At 45.7% G+C, this 22,174-nt stretch overlaps 1 protein-coding gene across 8 annotated transcripts in view; it reads right to left on the bottom strand.

The window, feature by feature from the left end:
• Positions 1-22,174, bottom strand: part of Cadps (calcium-dependent secretion activator 1) — a 468,212-nt gene that overhangs the window by 410,656 nt on the left and 35,382 nt on the right. For all 8 annotated transcript variants that reach the window (XM_055069950.2, XM_055069951.2, XM_055069952.1 and 5 more), the window contains exons 4-5: positions 13,035-13,115; positions 12,798-12,967 (exon numbers count right to left, since the gene is read on the bottom strand). In XM_055069950.2, coding sequence (XP_054925925.1) covers positions 12,798-12,967; positions 13,035-13,115 — 251 coding nt within the window. The remainder of the gene's footprint in view (positions 1-12,797; positions 12,968-13,034; positions 13,116-22,174) is intronic.

Below are 22,174 nucleotides of genomic sequence, written 5' to 3'. Positions count from 1 at the left end.
AAACGGGAAGACAGGCGGTAAACTAGGTTACACCAGCGCCTGGTTACACCAATGCTTCCTTTTGGGGGCAAGCTCCACCACTGAAAAAACTGCCGCCACCGTCGGCGTGACGTGGCACGAGGGATCACGTGGACATAGCGCCCTTGTCGGCTGCTTCTGAAGCACCGAAGCGAGCTTGCGTGGTGCAGAGAATATGACTGGCACCAGTGGCATAGCCAGAAATTTTGTTGGAGGGGGGCTCACATTAAAGCTGGGCCTCCTCCTTATAGAATTTGTCAAGGGATCAAATACATGAATAATAACTGCATTGCAATTGCCAAACATGCTGCAAACGAATTTTTTAACGCTACACACTGTCAAGACAAGTAAAATATGTATTTTTTTCGTAAAATATTATACTCATATGTCCCAAAAATTGTGCCCGAAATAACTTATATCAATGCTTCCATGTGTTTTGTTTATTTAATAAGAAAATGTCATACAAACTTTACAATTATATCAGTTTGACACCAGCAAAGCAGTGCATGCCGCTGATATGAAAAATGTAAAGGCCGTGAAATGAAGCAGTTGAGCACAAATATTTTCATGAAACTTTGTCTTGCAAGAAACTTGTTTACATTTCTGTACATATGCAATGGCCAGGGAAAAATCTCAATGACTCTGTCCTTCGTTTCAATGTATTGCACAGGAGGAGCTGTCACCGGTCGTGTATCGTGAGTAATTGCACCAAAATTATAGTCGCTACAGAGAGCACATATAAAAAGCAGGAGTTTTGCAAAATATACGAGGGCGAGTCAAATGAAAGTGAGCCAATGGGAATATTTGACAAACGGGGTACTTTATTTAAAAGTTGTCTCCATGAGCATTTAGACATTTGTCCCACTGACTAACGAGTGGCGCGATTCCAGTCTCATAAAACGTCTTGGGTTGCTGCTTCAAAAAGTCCGTAACTGACTCTTTCATGCCATTGTCTGACACGGATCGGTTCCCTTGAGCTGTTTTTTCAATTGCCCCAAAATGTGGAAGTCACAAGGCTATAGGCAGGCAAAAAATTGGGATGTGATGCACAGGGCATGTGTCCCCATCGTTGATTAAATTTCTCTAAAATGAAACAAGCAGTATGACTCTAAGCATGACGTTGTCGTTGGTTATGTTGACAGCAGCAGCACTGAAAGGTCTGGTCATGTAGCAAACACAGCACTCTTGTTTCTGGTGTCAGGCGTAGCAACAGGCGGCTCCAGCCTATGGCTTTCAGGACAGGTGAATGCATGGTTCATTCTGGACCTGTTTACTGAGAGCAAGCTGAAGGACTGCTGTCTTGATGTAAAACCACTGATCTGCAATCAAGCTAGCAATAACTGTGCACTTGGGACAGCACTTGGAATAACCCCACAGGATCCTTTTCTTTTTTTAAAAAAGGGGGCAAAAATGTACTTTATTTTTGATCCACCACACTTGTTGAAATGTATTAGGAACAACTTGTGGAAATACGACCCCCATATTGGCAACGATGTTGTTTCGTGGAAACACATACTCAAATTATACAAGTCCACCCATCACCTCAAAATAAGCTATCTACCAGAGGTAACTGACAGGCATTTGTAGGAAACTCCTTTTGGCAATATGAAGGTAAAATTTGCCTTGCAAACGTTAAGTAACAGTGTGCATTTGACAACTGAGAGCTTCACTGTTTTTAATGTTCTGTCTCCTACTGCCACACACACAGGCAGCTTTGTAGAAAGGATGGACAAGCTGTTCAATGCCTTGAACAGCTCCGCAGCGTGTATAAATGTGCGGAAAATTAGACATGTCATTACGTCGTCCACAGAGCACATTGAATCATTAAAGGCTTCCATGCTTTGGATTAAGTCCTGGAGATTCAACTGCCCTCTCCAGCCTAGGTCTATATTTGGATGGCAGGTTACAACCAAATAAATCTTGTTGCTGTGGCAAGACCTCCAGCAAACTTTTAATTTTCTATTCTTGTTGATATGGCGGCTGAACCAGAAACCCCCTCGGAATATTGCCGCAGAGAGCTCTCCACATGCCAGTTACGAGCACTCTCGTGAGGTACCTTTCCAAACGGCTCATCACTAAAACCAATTACTCGTCACATCACCATTAGAAGAGCGCCAGCAACGCCTCGCGCATGGCGATACAGCGCGTGTCTCTCGTGCACGCGCTCACGGCAGCGCCCGAGTCTGCTGTCCAATGAGAAGCCACGGCGTGGCTCTTGGCCTTCGGGGCGTGTGAAAAGTGCGTTCGGCGGAGAGACGCGGTTGACTGTGGAATAGGCTCCTGTTAACTCTTCTTTTAAAGTGTGTGAATGCTTAATATTGAGTTTTCGGGCACAAGTTCACCCACAATAAACCAGTGTGTTTAGTGTGCTACATTGAAGAGTGCTACATTTCTGGTGGACGTGTGGGGTATGATTGGAAGTCCCCAGTTCGTAAGAGAACGGAGCCCTGACCCTCAGCGATTGGAACCCAGGGAACTGACTCCAGTACACCAGCGCACAAGCCGCCGCATCCGAGGAGACCCACCCGAGTTCAGACCACTTCCTGTTGCTGCAGCAGTGCAGGCAACAGTTACCAGCGACAGTGCAACCATGACCAGCCCAGTGGCATCGTCCCAGCTCATCGTGTGCCCACAATGCACGCCCGAGTCCTTCCATGGTGATACGTTCGAAGATGTGGAAGATCGGTTAGAACACTTCGAGCGAGTGGCAGATTTCAATGGCTGGGACGAGACACGGAAACTTCGCAACGTGTACTTCGCGTTAGAAGAGTCAGCGAGGACGTGGTACGTCAATGATGAAGCGACGCTATCTTCATGGGAAGAATTTAGGCGACAGCTGCTTGCCACGTACGCCAGCACCGATCGGCAAGAGAAGGCAGAGCACGCTCTACAAGCCAGAAACCAGCGCACTAACGAGAGTGTCAGCATGTATATCGAGGACATGTCCCATCTCTTCATGCGCGCGGATCCAAACATGACCGAAGAGAAGAAATTACGCCATGTGATGCGTGGCGTTAAACAGGAGCTGTTTGCAGGACTGGTCCGCAACCCACCACACAGTGTTGCTGAGTTTCGCACCGAAGCGACGACCATAGAGAAGGCGCTGCAGCAGCGTGCCCATCACTATAATCGTGATGTCACCCGCGTACTGGCCGATATCCTGTCAGCAGGCCCAGGCAGTAACACCGAAGCACTAAGGAAACTGGTGCGATCAATCGCAAAGGAGGAGCTTCGAAAGCTGCAGCTACCGGAAGCTATGCCGACAGTTTCAACTCTCGCCACCGTCATTCGAGATGAAGTTCGCCTCGCTATTCTGCAGCCAGGACGTGAGGAACCGCGTGTCCATCATGCCCAACCACCACCCGTACGTCGCGTGCCAACGTACGCTGATGTGTTATGTCAACCGACCGGGCATAGTTCTCCATTCGCGACTCCCAGCAGCTGCCAGCCGACTCTGCGCAGTGGACCCCTTCTAGCAGAGCTGAGGCCACGAAAAAGTGACGTGTGGCGTGCACCCGACCGGACACCACTCTGTTTCCACTGCGGGGAAGCTGGACACCTTTACAGAATGTGCCCATATCGCAGAGCAGGTTTTCGCGGCTTTACGATAAATGCGCCTTGTCCTCGTAATGGCGAAAGACCCATCGGAATTCAGGACTACTTGACAAGACAACAGCATCCAGCTGCTAGATACCAACACCAGTCACGATCATAGTCTGCACGCTACTGATCACCAAGTCCACGGCCATCCTCGATTTCACCAAGGCATCGTTCACTGAGTCCACGTCCGAAAAACTGAAGCGAGCGACCTATGGAGGCTAGGCCGCTGACGTTCGAAAAAGCCAAGATCCTCCATCAAGTTTACCGAGCAGCCGTAACGAACAGAAGCGGATGAATAAGATAAGTGAACAGAGAATTTCGTCAGACTTGTGCATTACAATAGACGGTCACGAATTGAGTGCATTAGTTGACACAGGTGCCGATTATTCCGTCGTAAGATATGCACTCACCAAGGAATTAAAAAAAGTTTTGATGCCGTGGAGTGGGCCCCAGATACGTACGGCTGGTGGGCACCTCATTACGCCCCTGGGTAGATGTACAGCGAGAATCGGAATTCACGGTTTTTCTTACGTCGCTGATTTTGTCGTGCTACCAGAATGTTCGAAGGATTTAATACTCGGAATGGACTTTCTCCTAACAAATGGTGCCATAATCAACCTGCAGAATTCTAGCGTGTCATTTTCTACGAAGCAGGCTATAGACATGCAAGAGTCGGAGGAGCTAGAACACGTTGCCTTGTGGCTTACCGACGATAACATAACCGTGCCACCACGATGTAGCATGCTGGTTCGCGTAGGAAACGAAGCATTCGACGACTCGGAAGGTATAGCGGAGGCCAACGTCGAGCTACTGTTGAAAAAAGGTATTTGCGTAGCACGAGGAATTGTTCAACTACGCGATGGGTGTGCTAATGTATTGCTGACAAACTTCGGAAGTGAATTTCAGCACATCGCAAAGAACACAGCCATCGCCTTCCTGCACAGCGCTACTGCGGTCACAGATGTATGTAGCTTAGGGTCAAGGCCGCCTGCTGTCCAAACTATGCATGGCGCCATAACATCAGCTGCGATCAACCAAAGTCTGTCGCCAGCCTAGAAAGAAATGATGGAGGAGCTTATAAATGAATTCGCAGAATGTTTCTCCACCTCGTCAAAGGTACGGCGCACACCAATTGTTAAACACCGTATAATAACAGACGAAGCGACCAGGCCAGTATACCAACATCCGTACCGAGTGTCACCGGTTGAACGAGAGATCATAAAGAGTCAGGTACAAGATGTGCTTGAGGACGATGTCATTCAGCCACCAAACAGCCTGTGGGCATCGCCCGTAGTCCTTGTGAGAAAGAAGGACAATACATTGAGATTCTGTGTTGATTACCGGAAATTGAACAGTGTGACCAGGCGGGATGTATACCCCATTCCCCTCATTGATGACACGTTGGATCGCCTACGACACGCAAAATATTTCTCTTCATTAGATCTCAAGAGCGGATATTGGCAAATTGAAGTAGACGAAAGAGACCGTGAAAAAACTGCTTTTGTAACCCCAGACGGCCTGTATGAGTTCAAAGCGCTTCCATTCGGCCTCTGCTGTGCGCCGGCGACATTCCAGCGCATGATGGACAGTTTCCTCTCGGGTCTTAAATGGCAGTCATGCTTAGTTTACCTAGACGACGTAGTGGTATTTTCCGCAACATTCGACCAGCATGTCCAGAGGCTGCGTTTAGTGCTTCAAGCCATCCGCTTGGCAGGCCTAACCATTAAACCGGAGAAGCGCCAGTTTGGATTCTAAGAACTTCGTTTCCTGGGTCACGTAATTAGCGCGCAAGGCACTGCTCCGGATCCCGACAAGACTGCTGCCGTTGCACGATTTCCAAAGCCTACAAACAAGAAGACGGTACGGCAATTTTTGAGACTATGCGCTTAATACAGGCGATTTGTAGAAAACTTCTCGAAAATTGCCGAACCTCTGACGAAACTTACTAAAGAAGACGTACCCTTCATGTGGCATGCTGAACAAGAGGTTGCGTTCAATGAACTAAAGGAACTATTGCAAGCCACACCGATCCTCGCCCACTTCGACGAAACAGCGGACACAGAAGTCCACACAGATGCAAGCAATCTCGGTCTCGGCGCGGTTTTAGTTCAGTGGCAAAATGGGAAAGAGAAAGTCATAGCGTATGCTAGCCGCACTCTATCGAAAGCTGAAACAAATTACTCTGCGACGGAAAAGGAGTGTTTGGCTGTCATATGGGCCATCAACAAGTTCCGACCATACCTTTACGGCAGTCCGTTCCGTGCAGTCAGCGATCACCATTCTCTTAGCTGGCTGGCAAACCTAAAAGACCCATCTGGACGACGTGCGAGGTGGAGCCTCAGGCTCCAAGAATACGACATTACTGTCGTGTACAGGTCTGGAAGAAAACATAACGATGCTGACTGCTTGTCCGGCTCACCAGTGGAGTCGACTCCTTCAGAAGATTTCCCGTTTCTTACAGCAATGACAGCTTCGGAAATCGCCGAGTGTCAACGGGCCGACACAGAATTGCTCCCACTCGTCAAACACCTCGAAGGATACGACATCCAAGTCCCACGCATGTTTATGAGAGGTTTATCGTCATTTTGCCTCCGAGATAATGCGCTCTACAAGAGAAACTTTGAACGCAACCAGGAAAAATCAGCCATGCGACCAGAAATTTTGGAAGCTTGCCATGATGAACCATCGTCGGCTCACTTAGGTGTGAGCCGAACGTTCACCAGAATTCGTCTCAGATACTTCTGGCCTAAATTGTTAGCGTCGGTGCAGCATTACGTGAAGACATGTCGCGAATGTCAAAGCCACAAAACACCACCCGTGAAACCGGCCGGCCTTCATCAGCCCATAGACGCACCAAAGACTCCATTTCAACAAGTTGGAATGGATCTTCTTGGCCCGTTCCCATCACCATCGTCAGGGAAGAGATGGATCGTAGTAGCGACGGACTATTTAACACGATATGCTGAAACTGGCTGCCTTGAGCGAGGAACGGCAGTTGAAGTTGCAAATTTCTTCGTTTGTAACATAGTACTGCGACATGGTGCACCAATGGTCGTGATTACCGATCGAGGAGCGGCCTTCACAGCTGATTTGATGCAATGTTTGATGAAGATGACTCACACCAGTCACAGAAAAAGCACTGCATACCATCGCCAAACAAACGGCCTGACGGAACGTCTAAACCGAAGCCTGGCCGATATGCTGTCCATGTATGTCGACCTCGAACATAAGACATGGGACGCAATCTTGCCTTACGCCACTTTCGCCTATAATACGGCAGTACAGGAGACAACCCAGGTCACTCCATTTCAACTGGTCTATGGCCGCACAGTAACAACCACACTGGATGCTATGTTGCCGGTAGATGATGACAACAACAACCCGTACGACGTCGACGACTTCCTACAACGAGCTGAAGAAGCCGGGCAGTTGGCACAGTTCCGTATCCGCCAGCAACGTAGGGACGCAAGCTACTACAACCTGCGCCGCAGAGAAGTTCAGTACCACCCGGGCGACAAAGTGTGGGTATGGACACCAGTGCGTCGTCGCGGACTATGTGAAAAACTCCTTCGCCGATACTTTGGACCTTACGAAGTTATTCGCCGAGTAGGTGACCTGAATTACGAAGTCATCCCTCATGAGCAAGAGCGATCAAAGCGGCACATCCATGCAGAGGTCGTACACATAGTCCGCATGAAACCTTACTACGACAGGCAATGAAAACACATCTATAGATAAATTTGTTTCATTTGCATCGGGGCGATGCATTTTCGGAGGGGGACTAATGCCGCAGGAAGCTCTCCACATGTCAGTTACGAGCACTCTCGTGAGGTACCTTTCCAAGCGCCTCATCGCTAAAACCAATTACTTGTCACATCGCCATTAGAAGAGCGCCAGCAACGCCTCACGCATGGCGATACAGCGCGTGTCTCCCGTGCACGCGCTCACGGCAGCACCCGAGTCTGCCATCCAATGAGAAGCCACGGCGTGGCTCTTGGCCTTCGGGGCGTCTGAAAAGTGCATTCGGTGGAGAGACACGGATGACTGTGGAATAGGCTCCTGTTAACTCTTCTTTTAAAGTGTGTGAATGCTTAATATTGAGTTTTCGGGCACAAGTTCGCCCACAATAAACCAGTGTGTTTAGTGTGCTTCATTGAAGAGTGCTACAATATGTTCTGGCTCATTCGGCAACAGCACAGTTGCAATGAAACTCTAACTGTCTACCACTTTTCTGCCGGACTCAGGCACATTGTTGTATCGAAACTTTTCAAGCATACAACAACAGGAGGACAAGGGTGTACTTTTAAATCAACTTAAGGTACTTCCACTGACTAACCTTTTTAGCAGAGGAACTGAAGGGTCACCTACCCACCTTGAGTGCTGCTTTTACAGAATGGCTCTCTGAAAGTACCGTATATGCTTGTGTAATGGCCACAGGTTGTTTTTTCTGAGATTTGGGGTGAAAATCGGGGGTGCGGCTATTAGACTAAGAAAAAAAGACATTTATTTTTTTCATAAATATTTTTGGAGATACCTGCCTTTATGGAACTACAGTACTCGCTTGTACTCGCTCTGGCTACTCTTGGCTATTCCTGTAGAGTGTCACCTGTCGGCTGGAATAAATGGTGACGACCTCACAGAACAGCGACGCCAGTGTCTCGGAAGCAGCCGCTAAATCTTGTAAGCTGTTCTTTTGCTATCTGGGGACACTATTTTGGGGACACTACTATTCGATATTTACGCACCCCTAATTTCTACACATTATATTGAGCTGTACACATTTTAGTAGACTGGCATTGTGCAGTCTGACAACGTTGTGGGATGGCAAAAGCTTGTTGTATAGTGCATGTGTACCTCCTGTTTCACATGCAAGCCTGCAAGTGAAACTTGCAGCAGCGGTTGCAGCAGTAGCGTGGCCCAGCGCCGCAGGTGTTGCCGAAGGCTTCGTTCTCCAATAGTGATATTAGTTCTTCAAATTTTTATGTAAAAACACACTGTGATGATCCATGTTTACTTTAGTTTCAGTTCCTGAAAGCTTCCTCCAATAATAGGTGCCTAGTACTGCAGCCAGAGAAGATAGTGACACGTGTACTTATCTTTATCGGGCGACCACGTTTCGCCGCCTAACAAATGTAATCGCACAGCGCGGCACGCGCCTGCATGTATCCGAAGTTTCTGGAAAGTTATCGATGCTTCTACCCGGCTGTCTGTTGTCGCCGAACCTTGTGTTATCTGATTTCATCGCGTGACGCGAATGGTGTAGAACTTTGTGGAAGGTACGCGGGTCCGAACGATTAGTCTGGAACATTCGACGACTGCTCTATAAAAGCAGACGCGCTTGACTCGCTGATCAGATTTTCGACGATCGCCGACTGTGTTCGCCGCTTTCGTTGTGCTATAAGTGTAGCCTGTTTTGTGGGCACAGGTTCGCCCAATAAAAGCTAGTTTTGTATTCCACCGTACTGCTTCTTTCTTCACCGTCACTACCACGTGACATCTGGTGGAGGTGCGGGGTAGTAAGTAGCCTAGGCCTCGGTGCCGTCCTAGTCCAGAGGAAAGAAGGACTTGAACGGGTGATATCGTATGCTAGCCGGTCGCTGTCAAAAGCGGAAAGCAATTATTCTACGACTGAAAAGGAATGCCTCGCCATCATTTCGGCTACAGCTAAATTCCGCCCTTACCTCTATGGCAGGCCATTCAAAGTCGTCAGCGACCACCACGCGTTGTGTTGGCTAGCTAACTTAAAGGACCCTTCAGGACGGCTGGCGCGGTGGAGCCTCAGACTACAAGAATACGACATCACTGTAACATACAAGTCCGGAAGAAAACACTCAGATGCCGATTGCCTATCACGCGCCCCCATTGACCCACCGCCGCAAGATGACGAGGATGACGACGCCTTCCTTGGCATAATAAGCGCGGAAGACTTCGCCGAACAACAACGAGGGGACCCGGAGCTAAAAGGCCTAGTCGAGTATTTGGAAGGGCACACCGATGTTGTCCCTAGGGCATTTAAGCGTGGATTATCTTCGTTCACGCTTCAAAACAACCTACTCGTGAAGAAGAACTTCTCACCAGTCCGCGCCAGCTACCTTCTTGTTGTACCGTCAGCGCTGCGTCCAGAGATACTGCACGCCCTACATGACGATCCAACCGCTGGGCACCTCGGATTCTCCCGGACGCTGTCGAGAATACAGGAAAGGTATTACTGGCCACGTCTGACCGCCGACGTCGCCCGTTACGTCAAGACATGCCGAGACTGTCAACGACGCAAGACACCACCGACAAGGCCAGCAGGATTACTACAGCCGATCGAACCTCCTCGCCGACCATTCCAGCAGATTGGGATGGATTTGTTGGGGCCGTTTCCGATGTCAACATCCGGGAATAAGTGGATCGTCGTGGCGACGGACTATCTCACCCGCTTTGCTGAAACTAAAGCTCTACCAAAAGGCAGCGCAGCCGAAGTGGCGAAATTTTTCGTCGAGAACATCCTGCTGCGACATGGTGCTCCAGAAGTCCTCATCACCGACAGGGGAACGGCTTTTACAGCAGAGCTCACCCAGGCCATTCTGCAGTACAGCCAGACAAGCCACAGGAGGACAACTGCCTACCATCCGCAGACGAATGGTCTCACGGAGCGCCTCAACAAGACCCTCGCCGACATGCTAGCAATGTACGTCGACGTTGAGCACAAGACGTGGGACGCGGGCCTGCCGTATGTAACCTTCGCTTACAACACGGCGGTGCAAGAAACAACACAGATCACGCCGTTTAAGCTGGTTTACGGCAGGAACCCGACGACGACGCTCGACGCCATGCTGCCCCACGTCACTGACGAAGAGAATGTTGACGTCGCTAGCTATCTGCAGCGCGCCGAAGAAGCCCAACAGCTCGCCCGCCTGCGGATCAAGAACCAACAGAGGACCGACAGCCGACACTACAACCTCCGACGACGCTTTGTCGAGTACCAGCCCGGTGACCGTGTTTGGGTTTGGACCCCTATACGCCGACGAGGACTGAGCGAGAAGCTCTTGCGTCGCTATTTCGGACCGTACAAGATCATCCGACGTATTGGCGCACTGGACTATGAGGTCGTGCCAGACGGCATTTCGCTGTCACAGCGGCGCCGCTCACGACCTGAAATTGTCCACGTTGTGCGACTGAAGCCGTACCACCAGCGTTGACGAACTTTCGGACTTCGCGTAACTGACCTTTGGACTTGATGTGTTTTCGTTGTTTTGTTACTTATGTTTAATAAGGGTCCTTTTGTGTTTCGCTCTCTTATATTTGTAGCATCGGGACGATGCTTTTTAAGAGGGGGGTATTGACACGTGTACTTATCTTTATCGGGCGACCACGTTTCGCCGCCTAACAAATGTAATCGCACAGCGCGGCACGCGCCTGCATGTATCCGAAGTTTCTGGAAAGTTATCGATGCTTCTACCCGGCTGTCTGTTGTCGCCGAACCTTGTGTTATCTGATTTCATCGCGTGACGCGAATGGTGTAGAACTTTGTGGAAGGTACGCGGGTCCGAACGATTAGTCTGGAACATTCGACGACTGCTCTATAAAAGCAGACGCGCTTGACTCGCTGATCAGATTTTCGACGATCGCCGACTGTGTTCGCCGCTTTCGTTGTGCTATAAGTGTAGCCTGTTTTGTGGGCACAGGTTCGCCCAATAAAAGCTAGTTTTGTATTCCACCGTACTGCTTCTTTCTTCACCGTCACTACCACGTGACAATAGCATTGTTGATTTATTTATTTCTTGATTTGACTTATTGATTCCTCGTACAAGTGAGAGGAGACAAGGACGTACAATTGCCCGAGAAAGGTTGCTGCCCCCTATACAGTTTGTACAGGAAACAAGTACATAATTATTGAAATCTGGCACAAAACGGGCCTCTCGGCGGCTCTCGTTCTCGATGCCGCAAACCATTTCATGCACCATTTGGGCCACACAGATGCAAAGAGCCTGGAAACTAGGCACAGTTGGCTTCTAACTATAACCTCTTGTCCCCTTCTCCCTCAACGCACTCGAGCACTCAAGGTAGTCAGCTGCGCGACACTCGTTCCACTGGTGGCATTGGGGAAAAAATAAAAACAAAAACTTGCGGCAGTTCTCAACCAGCACCGGAAGTCTGAAGGAGATTGCTTGTCACGATGGCAAGCACGTGAGGTGCGCTCACCACTTCCGGCAGCGAAGTTGGCTGGGTGAATTTTTGAATGCCGAGGGTCAGGCATTCACTGCTGGGTAAAGTTCATTGCTCTGACATCAGTTTCTTGCTTCGTGTAGCCCGACCTTAACACCACTGTATTGAGGCCAAGCTGACTTTCGGAAACCGGTTGCAGAGCTTGATATATTTATTCAATGATTCAATGTCCGAGCAAGTTGGCCATATAAAGATGAAAACAGATGCAATTTCTCTTGATGATTCACCGCCTCTTCGATATAAGTAATAATTCAATTTATCCACATATATAATGTGTGTATATATACATATAAAAAACGAGGTTGAACTGTACTCGGTCTAATCGGCTTCAGCTTGAAGACGAGTGCAGCTATGATGCCCCGCCATTGCACTCTATGATACAAATGTGTTCTATCATGGCTTCATCAATCTTCGCTTACCCTTTTTGGTATTGGTATAGAGTTTATATTTGCATAACAGGGAGAACAGCTTGGCAATCAGTGGTGCACCGTAACACAGCGAGTGAATTTGCAAACTGGTGTTGTTGCTCTATCATTACACCATTAGTTTGACTGCCATTAATTCTATCTTGGTCCCTGCTGGCCCCAATACTCCTATGTTGTTAAAACAGTTTGGTTATTTTTATCTTGAAACTGGCCCTGAGCAGATAATCCAAACTTGCCAGCATGCAATCACAATGCAATGGTGGCGCCAGTGGCTGCCACCTTGATTGGGGTGGTGGACAGTGCACATGTCAGGCCCTACCTCCCTCTAAAAAGTGAAAATTTTCAGCCCGCAGATTTTCCAAGGAATAATGGCACCTCACAATGAATAATTACCATTATTTAGTCGATTCCACTGTGTATGGTACCAAATGTGTTTGAAGGAGAAGAAAATCTGTGCCCACAGTTTGTTTCTGCCATTTAAGTAAAGCAAACATGAGATAATGTCAAAGCAATTCTTGAGAAATGTGAACAAGGTCACACCTGTGGTTGTAGCGCTTCAGCTTCTGGAGGCCGTACTTGCTTTCAGCACTTCCTTTCGATACAGGCAGGCTTTCCAGGTTGAGCATGAGTTGGTTGATGGATGACCGCAGCTCCTCGACATGCAGGCTCTCCATTTCCTTGAGCACAAATTTGGGCATCAGCTTCCGGTTCTGCACCCACAAATGCACCACGCTTTGTCTGCTGCACTGCACAATATTACGCTGCACCACAACATACCTTTTCCATCTCGTTCACTTTCTGCACACGACCATCCAGTTCCCTCCGGATGGCAGCGGCCTGCTCATCTGCCGAGTCCAACTGCAATGTTTGTGCAAACTACTTTGTAAAACGTGCTGTCGGGATAGTTGGATATGACCCCGTTTAGACCTCCCATGCATCTTATGGTGCAGTCACAAAAGTGGAAACACCGGTTATAATGTGGCAGCGACTTTGTTTCGCAACGAGGGAAGAGGGCAATGCAAAGCAGTGAAGTGGCAGCACGCTGTACGTCACGTGGGACTTGTCTAGGCTAGACTTCAATGCCACTCTGGGATAGGCAAAGCGAGAACTCTGCTCCAGCCGCTTGTCTGCACTGTTTCAGCTCGTGTGTAAAAACTAAACACAGCTGGTGACTAACTTTTCTGATGAGATGGATGGGGTCGCAAAATTAACAAAGAAAATAGGCAGGCCAAAAAAAAAAATTTTTGGCAGTAAAAAGCACCACAAGGAATCTTAAAGAATTTGACCCTATACTGTGGTTTACTGAGATGCTACAAATACAGTCAAGGCCACAGGTTCACATTCACCCATCGCCTTGTGAAGTGCAGAAATCACTTGTGTGACCTAGACTGTAAATGGTGTCAGTTTAGGCTGCTCTGCAAATTCAATTCGAAGCTTTGTGCGTGTGCATGAGTACATGCACTTACGCACATGGTAGGAGTTTTCGATAGTTGTGTGCAGCCTGCGCACATGATCTCTCGCCCAATATCCATGACTACGAGTAATAGTAGGAGAACTACAGGTTTTCCCGCTCAAATTAATCCAAGCGCCATCTATTTCAGTCCAAGCGCCTGTCGATTTAATCCACATACCACACATTTAATCCCAATGCCAAATAATTTAATCTACACGCCCCGTATTCTAATCCTCATGCCAGTGAATATAATCCAAAGCAAAGATGCATCTGTAGAAGTGTTCTAGGAAGTTTACAATAATGACAAATTGTTATAATTTCGCGCCAACCAAAAATAACTGAAGAGACTTATTGAAGAGCGTTGCCATGTGACAACAAAAATGCCTTTCCCGCGCGATACACCATTTAAATAATGCACTGTTATGAATATTACATATTACTGCCATGAGCAAGTCATGCAAAGCGCAACTATTTGATGGCTTTGCTGACATGCATTGAAACAAAGGTGCATCTAGGAAAAAACCGTTTATTTCTAAAGCTGATAAAGACAGGCTGAAACGAGTGTCACCTTACATCTCATCATCTTGTTTTTACAAGCCCCGTTGACATGGATATCAAATGAACGAGCTTCGAAAAATCTGCAATTATAACCACGTAGCACATCTAAGATCACGTCGAAGAGGGTGTCACGGAATCTGACGTAACATTTGGCAGCCTATTCCTGATTTCTAACCATATTGACATGGATATCAAACAACCAGGCTTTGAAGGAGCCCTGTGATAGTACCCACGCAAGGCACGTCAAACCATGTGGTAAAGGACGTCACGTGGCCTAGCGTAACTTTTCGAAGCGCACATATTATTCACAAACACACTGAGATGGGTGTCAAACAAATGGGAATCACAAAAGCTATGCGATGGTACACACGTAGCAAATGTCAAACCAAGTGGGAAAGACTGTCGCATGACCTCACGCATCTTTTGCTAGCCCACGCATGATTCCCAACCATACTGACATGGATATCAAACAATCGGGCTTCGAACAAGCTCTGCGATGGTATGCGCACATAGCATACTTCAAACCACGTGAAAAGGAGTCACGTGACATCACATAACTTTCGCCAGCCCATGTGTAATTCCCAACCATGCAGACATGGATATCAAACGAACAGGAAACTCAAAAGCTTGCGATGATACCGACGTAGCAAATGTTAAATCACATGGGAAAGCATGTAACGTGACCTCAGTTACGTTTTGCTCGCCCATGCATAGTTCCCACCCATAACTACATGGGCATTAAACGAACGAACTTCAAACAAGCTCTGTGATGGTATGTACATAGCGCACGTCAAACCACAATGAAAAGAGTGCCACGTGACTTCACGTAACATTTACCAGGCCCACGGGTCATTCCACGAAACACGAGCCAGTGTGTTTGTGAATCACATGTGGGCTTCCAAAAGTTACGCTAGGTCACATGACATCCTTTACCACGTGGTCTGACATGCCCTGTGTGGGCACTACAGTAGTGGCGTGACTATCGGCTCCAGTCTTGCATAATGCCGACAATGGCCTAGTTGTGTAAACAAATCGAGCTACTTCATGCTGATCTCAGAGAAATGAGGGAGAGCTTACAAATACATAGCCATCTCTACGAGTCCGTTAAGAACAGAAATGAAGAACTGGCCAAAGAAAACAAAATGCTCAAGGTCAAGAATAGACAACTAGGTGATCAGCTAGCTGCCCTAGAGCAATACTCGTGCTTGAACAATGTCGAGATAAAAGGCATTCCTAACACAGAAGGTGAAAATTGTCTCGCCATGGTGCAGGCAATCGGTGTAAAGGTTGGATGTTCCGTTGAGCCTAAGGACATCGATGTTGTTCGAGTCCCAGAAAAAAATGAATTGAACATTATCGCGCAATTTTGTTCCAGAAGAAAGAAAGATGACTTTGCTTCCAAGGCACGTAAAGCGTGCATCATGAATGCAGCCATTGGCTTTCATAAAGGGATGGACAGACCTATATTTGTCAATGATCCTTCAACACCACAGAAAAAGAGGCTGTTTACTCAGGCTTTGGAATTAAAAAAGGCTAAGAATTGGAAGTATCTGTGAACAGATAACTGCATAATAAAGGCCAGGAAAAGTGATGACAGCCGCATGTATCATACCTATATGTGATACAGGCAACCTGTCTATTTTTCAATAGATTGTTGCCGCTAGCAAGGTCTTTATACATAACCATGGATTCATCTGTTCTTTCCTATCAGCATTTCTCATGGATAACACACCGGCCTTATCATTGACTCATTTTAACGTATGTAGCCTAGGAAAGCATCATGGCGACTTCATACATTTCCTATCTGTGATCGATCACGTTTTCTGTTGTATGCCTCTCCAAAACATAGTTAACGAAGAATGATAGAAATTTATATGGCTTATCTAATTATACTTCCGAATACTGTGACCGTGACTTGACTTGTGGTGGCGGTTCCACCATCTTTATGGATTCATCACTATCATATAGGCGCCATCATGACCTTTTCTTCAATAACTTTAACTGCGAATCGGTGTGGCTATAATTTGGTCAGAACATTTTTTTTTTGTTGAATGGCAGAAACATGATCATTGCATCGATCTAGCGCTCACCCTCATTATCAATTACTTATTTTTGCTCACAACTTGAATATCTTAAACCTACCTGTTTTTGAAAATAAAAACATCACCATATGCAGGGACATTAACATCAATATCCTTACCCTAATATGTATTCATTTGCACTCTGGTTATGTTTGCGCTTATCAAAGCTTTGGCCTCTCCTCATTAATAACTACTCCTACTAGGTGCGATCTATCAAGTACCAACATATTAATTGACCCTATCTTGTGCAGTTTGACGACGCATGTCACAACAGCAGTAATAGACTATCAGTTTAGTGACCACTATCCTGTTTTTCTCAGGTTAGGATCTGCTCCTTCGTCCCGTCGCTTAAACAACAAACAATATACTAAATCGGTTTTCAACACAGAATTGTTTGTTTCCCTGGTTATCAAATTACTTTGGATTAATGTCACAGAAGCTGAATCTTCTGAGCCAGCTTACAAATTATTTTCTAGTCCGATAACAAATTGCATAAATTAGAGCACATCGCCCATCCCAATGGCTCGTTGGTTTAGTGCGCGAAGAAATCCATGGATCACAAATGGGTTGTTGCAGTCAATTCCTAAGAAAGACAGAATGCACAAAAAAAATAAAATGTCAACCATTCAACACAACGCTACTAATTTGCTTTAAGAAATATTTGCATACTCTTGGGGCAGTTTTCAAACATGCAAAATGTGACTGCTTTCAAAAGTGCATATTGATCAATGGAAATAACAATAAGCGAAACTGGGAACTTATTAGAGAGTTTCTGAACAAAAGCAATTCCCACATGCGATTAACTAAAATAACATTTGCATCAAACACTTACACTGAACCAAATGATATTGCTAACACTTTTAATGACCATTTTACTTGCACTGAAAGCCCTCAACGCCCTTTATCATTTTCCCAGTTGCCCCACTGTCCCCATTCTTCTTACATATATCCAGTTTCCAGTGCAGAAGTTCATTTTGTCATATCACTTAAAACAACAGGGGCAGGTTTAGGTTCCATTCACCCTTCAAGAATAAAATTGATAAACGATACAGTTTTGCTGGTCTTGCTAACATCATCAATAAAATGTTTAAGAACAGTACGTTTCCAACCTCCCTAAAAAATAAAACGATAATCCCGTTTTCAAGAAAGGTGACCACGAATGTAAAAATAACTACCGTCCAATCTGCATTCTTCCATTTTTTAGCAAAGTAATTGAAAAGCTTCTATACCAGCGTCTAATGGTCACACTTAAACTTCGACTTACTCTCTCCCCATCAGTTTGGCTTCCGTCCAGGGTTGTCAACTGGACTGGCACTCATTGATTTCATGGACCAAATTAAACTTGGTATTGATGATGGATTACTATTTGGCGCAGTTTTTGTTGACCTTACTAAAGCGTTTTATACTATTAATCACACTATTCTCTTTCATAAACTCGAGACTTATGAAATTACGGGTCCAGCTTTGAATCTTATAAAATGTTACTTAAACAGGTTGCAGGTTGTCGCAGTCGATAGTAGCATTTCCAGTGCCAAGATTACTAACCAAGGAGTACCTCAGGGGATCGATTCTAGGCCCTTTGCTTTTTCTATTCTTTATCAATGACTTACCCCTAACACTTTGCCACACTGACTGCTTACTTTATGCGGATGATACAACTATACATTCATTTCGCAAAAACATCATGGTATTGCAAGAGAAGCTCAATGCTGATTTAAATAACGTCAGCATTTGGTGCAAGAATAACTATCTGCTCATGAACCTGACAAAAGCTATGTTTATAATATTGCACTCACAATTATTAAAAGTGGCTCCTGTGGTGCTCATGATAGAACAAGAAGAAATACCAGCTACTAACAGCACCAAGTTTTTAGGTGTTACTTTAGATGAGCATTTAAAATATAATCTACAGGTTAATTCTCTAACACAGAAAGTTTCTTTTGGTGTCCATATAATCATTAAATCCCTTAAATATTTCCAGAGACACATTATTCTTTCACTATATTACTCCTACAATCATAGCCATCTCTCTTACTGTATATGGTCTTGGGGTATCACTTATTACTGTCACCTAGACGCCCTTCAATGCCTTCAAAATTAAGCGCTCCAACTAATGACTTAATAATATTTTTACGTACTCTAAACCTCTATGCCAAAGCCTGAATATTCTGCCACTAACAGAATTGTTGAAACAAAAGTTATCACTATTTATCTTCGAGCTTAAACGTTACGACACCTTAACCTCAGCTTTTCCAAATTATTTCCTCAAAGATACTAACCTTACCAGATTTTCTGCAAACAATAATATACTACTTCCCTGCATTCGAACAAACTATGGAAAATTAAGTGCTGTATTCTCTGGGACATCATTTTGGAATTTTATACCATATGGAATTAAATCTACATCATCAGTGCATATGTTTCTATACCTCCACTAGAAACATCTACTAGACAAGTTATATGAAGAATTGCACTAATTATTAATTCTTACATTCTTGTTTTTTTTATATTACCTGTTGCTTCTGTATAAATGTGTAAATCATGTAAAATGTATGTATTTCTATTGTTCCTGGAAGCATCCATTTTTCCGGCCACGGCGGCCGCATTTTGATGGGGGCGAAATGCGAAAAAACCTGTTTACTTATCTTTAGGTGCACGTTAAAGAACCCCAGGTGGTCGAAATTTCCAAAGTCCTCCACTATGGCGTGCCTCATAATCAGAAAGTGGTTTTGGCACATAAAACCCCATAATTCTTTAAGCATCAATTTTGCTTTCACTTATTGCGGCACCGCTTTGTACTGTAATCTTGTTCTTCGGCCTTTGAATTCATTATTTTAAATAATTTCATGGTCTATGCTATTTTTCAGTTGCATATATTTTCCAGCTTACACTAACTGTTGTATATTCTCATAAAATGATATATCATGTTTTCATTTCATTTGTTTGCTTTTACTTTTGTACAATTGCATTTCCCCTAACTTTTCTGTTAATTGCTCATGTACCCCTTTTAAAGCATGCTGCAATCTATACTTGATTTGTAAAGTATTAGGTGGTCCCCCTGACAGTTTCATAACTATGGCACCACCGAATGTAATAACATCACTAATGCTGTTATCATGTATACAAGAAAGTGTGAATAAACTTTAACATTAATGAACATTAATGAAAGCCAGTGAAGAAGAAGAAGGCTCATGCGCAGTTAGCACGAGAATAGAACACAGTAGCACGCTCGACCTGACCGACCGTGGTGTCGGCTGCTCCCGAGATCCCACCGGCACCATGGCTGGCCGGCCTAAATAAGCGTGGCTAAGGCGGCTACCTCTTTGTGCCACCTCCCACAAATTCGTGACCCGGACAACCGAGCCTAGCCGTGCTAGCATCAACCCACAAATTGGTGACCCGGCTGGTGGGCAGGCCAGCCATGCTGCAGCAGGATCTCGGGAGCAGCCCACAGCGCGACCGCTCTGGTCGAGCAAGCCAACGTGTTCCATTCTCGTGTTGCCTGCCCGTGAGTCTTCTTCTTCGCCGGCTTTGGAGGTGATAGTCGCGCCACTACAATATCACATAGCTCCTTCGAAGCGATTGTTTGGTATCCACGTCAATATGGTTGAGACTCAGGAATAGGCTGGCGAATGTTACAAGAGATTCTGTGACACCCTCCTCCACATGATCTTAGATGCGCTACATGGTTATAATCGCAGAGATTGTTCGAAGCTCATTCATTTGATATCGCTCATTTGATATCAACGAAGCTTGATGAGATATCATGTAATACTCTTTTCAGCCTGTCTTTATCAGCTTTAGAAATAAACAGTTTGTTGCTGGATGCCTCTTTGTTTCAATTCATGTCAGTAAAGCCATCAAATGGCTGCATTTCACATGACCTGTTCATGGCAATATATAATATCCATAAAAGTGCATTATTTCGATGACATATCGCACGTGAAAGGTATTTTTGTTGTCACATGGCAACACACTTCAAGAAGTCTCTTCAGTTATTTTTGGTTGGCGCGAAATCATAACAATTTGTCATTATTGTGGACTTCTTGTGAACAATTTCACAAATGCATCTTCACTTTGGATTAAATTCGCTGGTGTTAGGATTAAAACATGTAGCGTGTAGATTAAATTATTTGGCACTGGGATTAAACGTGTGGCATGTGGATGAAATTGACTGGCACTTGGACTAAGATAGCCGACGTTGTGATTGAGTGGGAAAACTTGTAGTACCTGGTCTACTTGGTAATCCATCTTGGTAACCTGTTCAAAGCAAAAGAACACACCCCCAGAAAAGATACCTCCATTTTTTGCACACAAACGCTCACTACCAACTGTTTATTAGCCATATTGGAAACTAAAATCTACATGATCCCATCCACACACCATATTAGAAACTCACACAATCACCACACATGCTCAATAGATCATCAAAGGCCACCTACTATGGCATCTTAGCACACTGATTACAATCTAAGAAATTGACCCCAGATGGAAAAAGGGAAATGGAAGGCTAAGTGACACACTGGTTATTATGCTCACAAGAAACAATGCTAAAGCCAATCGTGCCATTCTTTTCATGTTTTTGCAGAGAATAACCATTTCACCAAATTGTGGTTCACGCCCATATGAAACACCATGCAAAACAAAACAGGCCTTTCTTTCTGAGCATTCTCCCTTAAGGGGCCCTGAACCACTTTTTATCAAAGTGGAGAAATGCATTTGCAGTTAAAATAGGCTGTTCCAGAAATATTTTGCCGCAAACATACTTCAATGCGTTCAGCAGTAGAGGAGTTATTGGCAATTAACACCTTTGCAGTGCCTCCGCTCCTTCTTCAATGCCTTGCACTGCAAAGGCTACAGTGGAACGGGGTGTGCCCACAACTTGCTTATATAGTTGTACTTGCTGTATATTGTGTAGGGCAAGTTCCTTTTTTTGTGTGTGTGTGCGCGTGATCTCTTCTATGTATATTCAGTTATTGTATCGATGCCTCATCCTAGTTGTTTTTTATGTACATAACCAATGTATTTTCTGTTATTTTATGTGAAGTTGCGCATTTGATTTACACACATATTTTGTTATGTATGCAGCAGATGTGTGTGCTGCTGTCTGTAACAGGGAGCCAAGGCCCAGTCAGACCTACCACCTTTTGCCCCTTTCGTGTGGAAGAAATAAACATCAAATCAAACTACAGAATGTCTCGTTCATCTCAAAGATGTCACAAACCTGTGGTACCACAACCACGAGTCCAACTTCGCTACATGGAGTGCGTTCAAGAAATGCTTCGCAGACGTGTTCAACCACCCAGCCATGCAAAAACTCCGCACCGAACAGCGCCTCCAAGGACGTGTGCGGCAGCAAGGCAAATATTTTACTAACTACATAGAAGACGTGATCAACTTGTGTAAGCACCCGAATCCTTCCATGACCAAGCAAGAGAAGATTAAACCCTTCTTGAAAGGCATTGACGACGTCGGCTCCCTCGTCTGGCTCCGCACACCATTTCGTTCCCCTGGCCTGACTCCTAAGTTTGCCCCCACGTACCAAGGCCCGTATCATTTCGAGTGCCCATCTACCGTCACCTATGTTGTTGAGCCGATCAGCCCATCCTCCGACAAGCATAGTCTTGGTTGCCAGGTGGTCCACATGAGCTGCCTCAAGCCTTATCGTGACCCCTTATTCTCACGTTACCTTGAGTCGCCAGGATGGCTTCCCTTCGTCACAGAGGGACTGTAGTGGGGATGAAGCAACACGTGCAGCAGTGGACACTGTCTTGGCAAGAGGTGCGAGCGCAGATCGCGAGCTGTTGATGCCGGCTGAGACTACA

This window comes from Dermacentor andersoni, chromosome 9 (genome assembly GCF_023375885.2).
Source record: "Dermacentor andersoni chromosome 9, qqDerAnde1_hic_scaffold, whole genome shotgun sequence".
NCBI classification, from domain to species: domain Eukaryota; kingdom Metazoa; phylum Arthropoda; class Arachnida; order Ixodida; family Ixodidae; genus Dermacentor; species Dermacentor andersoni.
The sequence above is the reverse complement of the archived record's forward strand: the minus strand, read 5'-3'. Positions and strand labels throughout refer to the sequence as shown.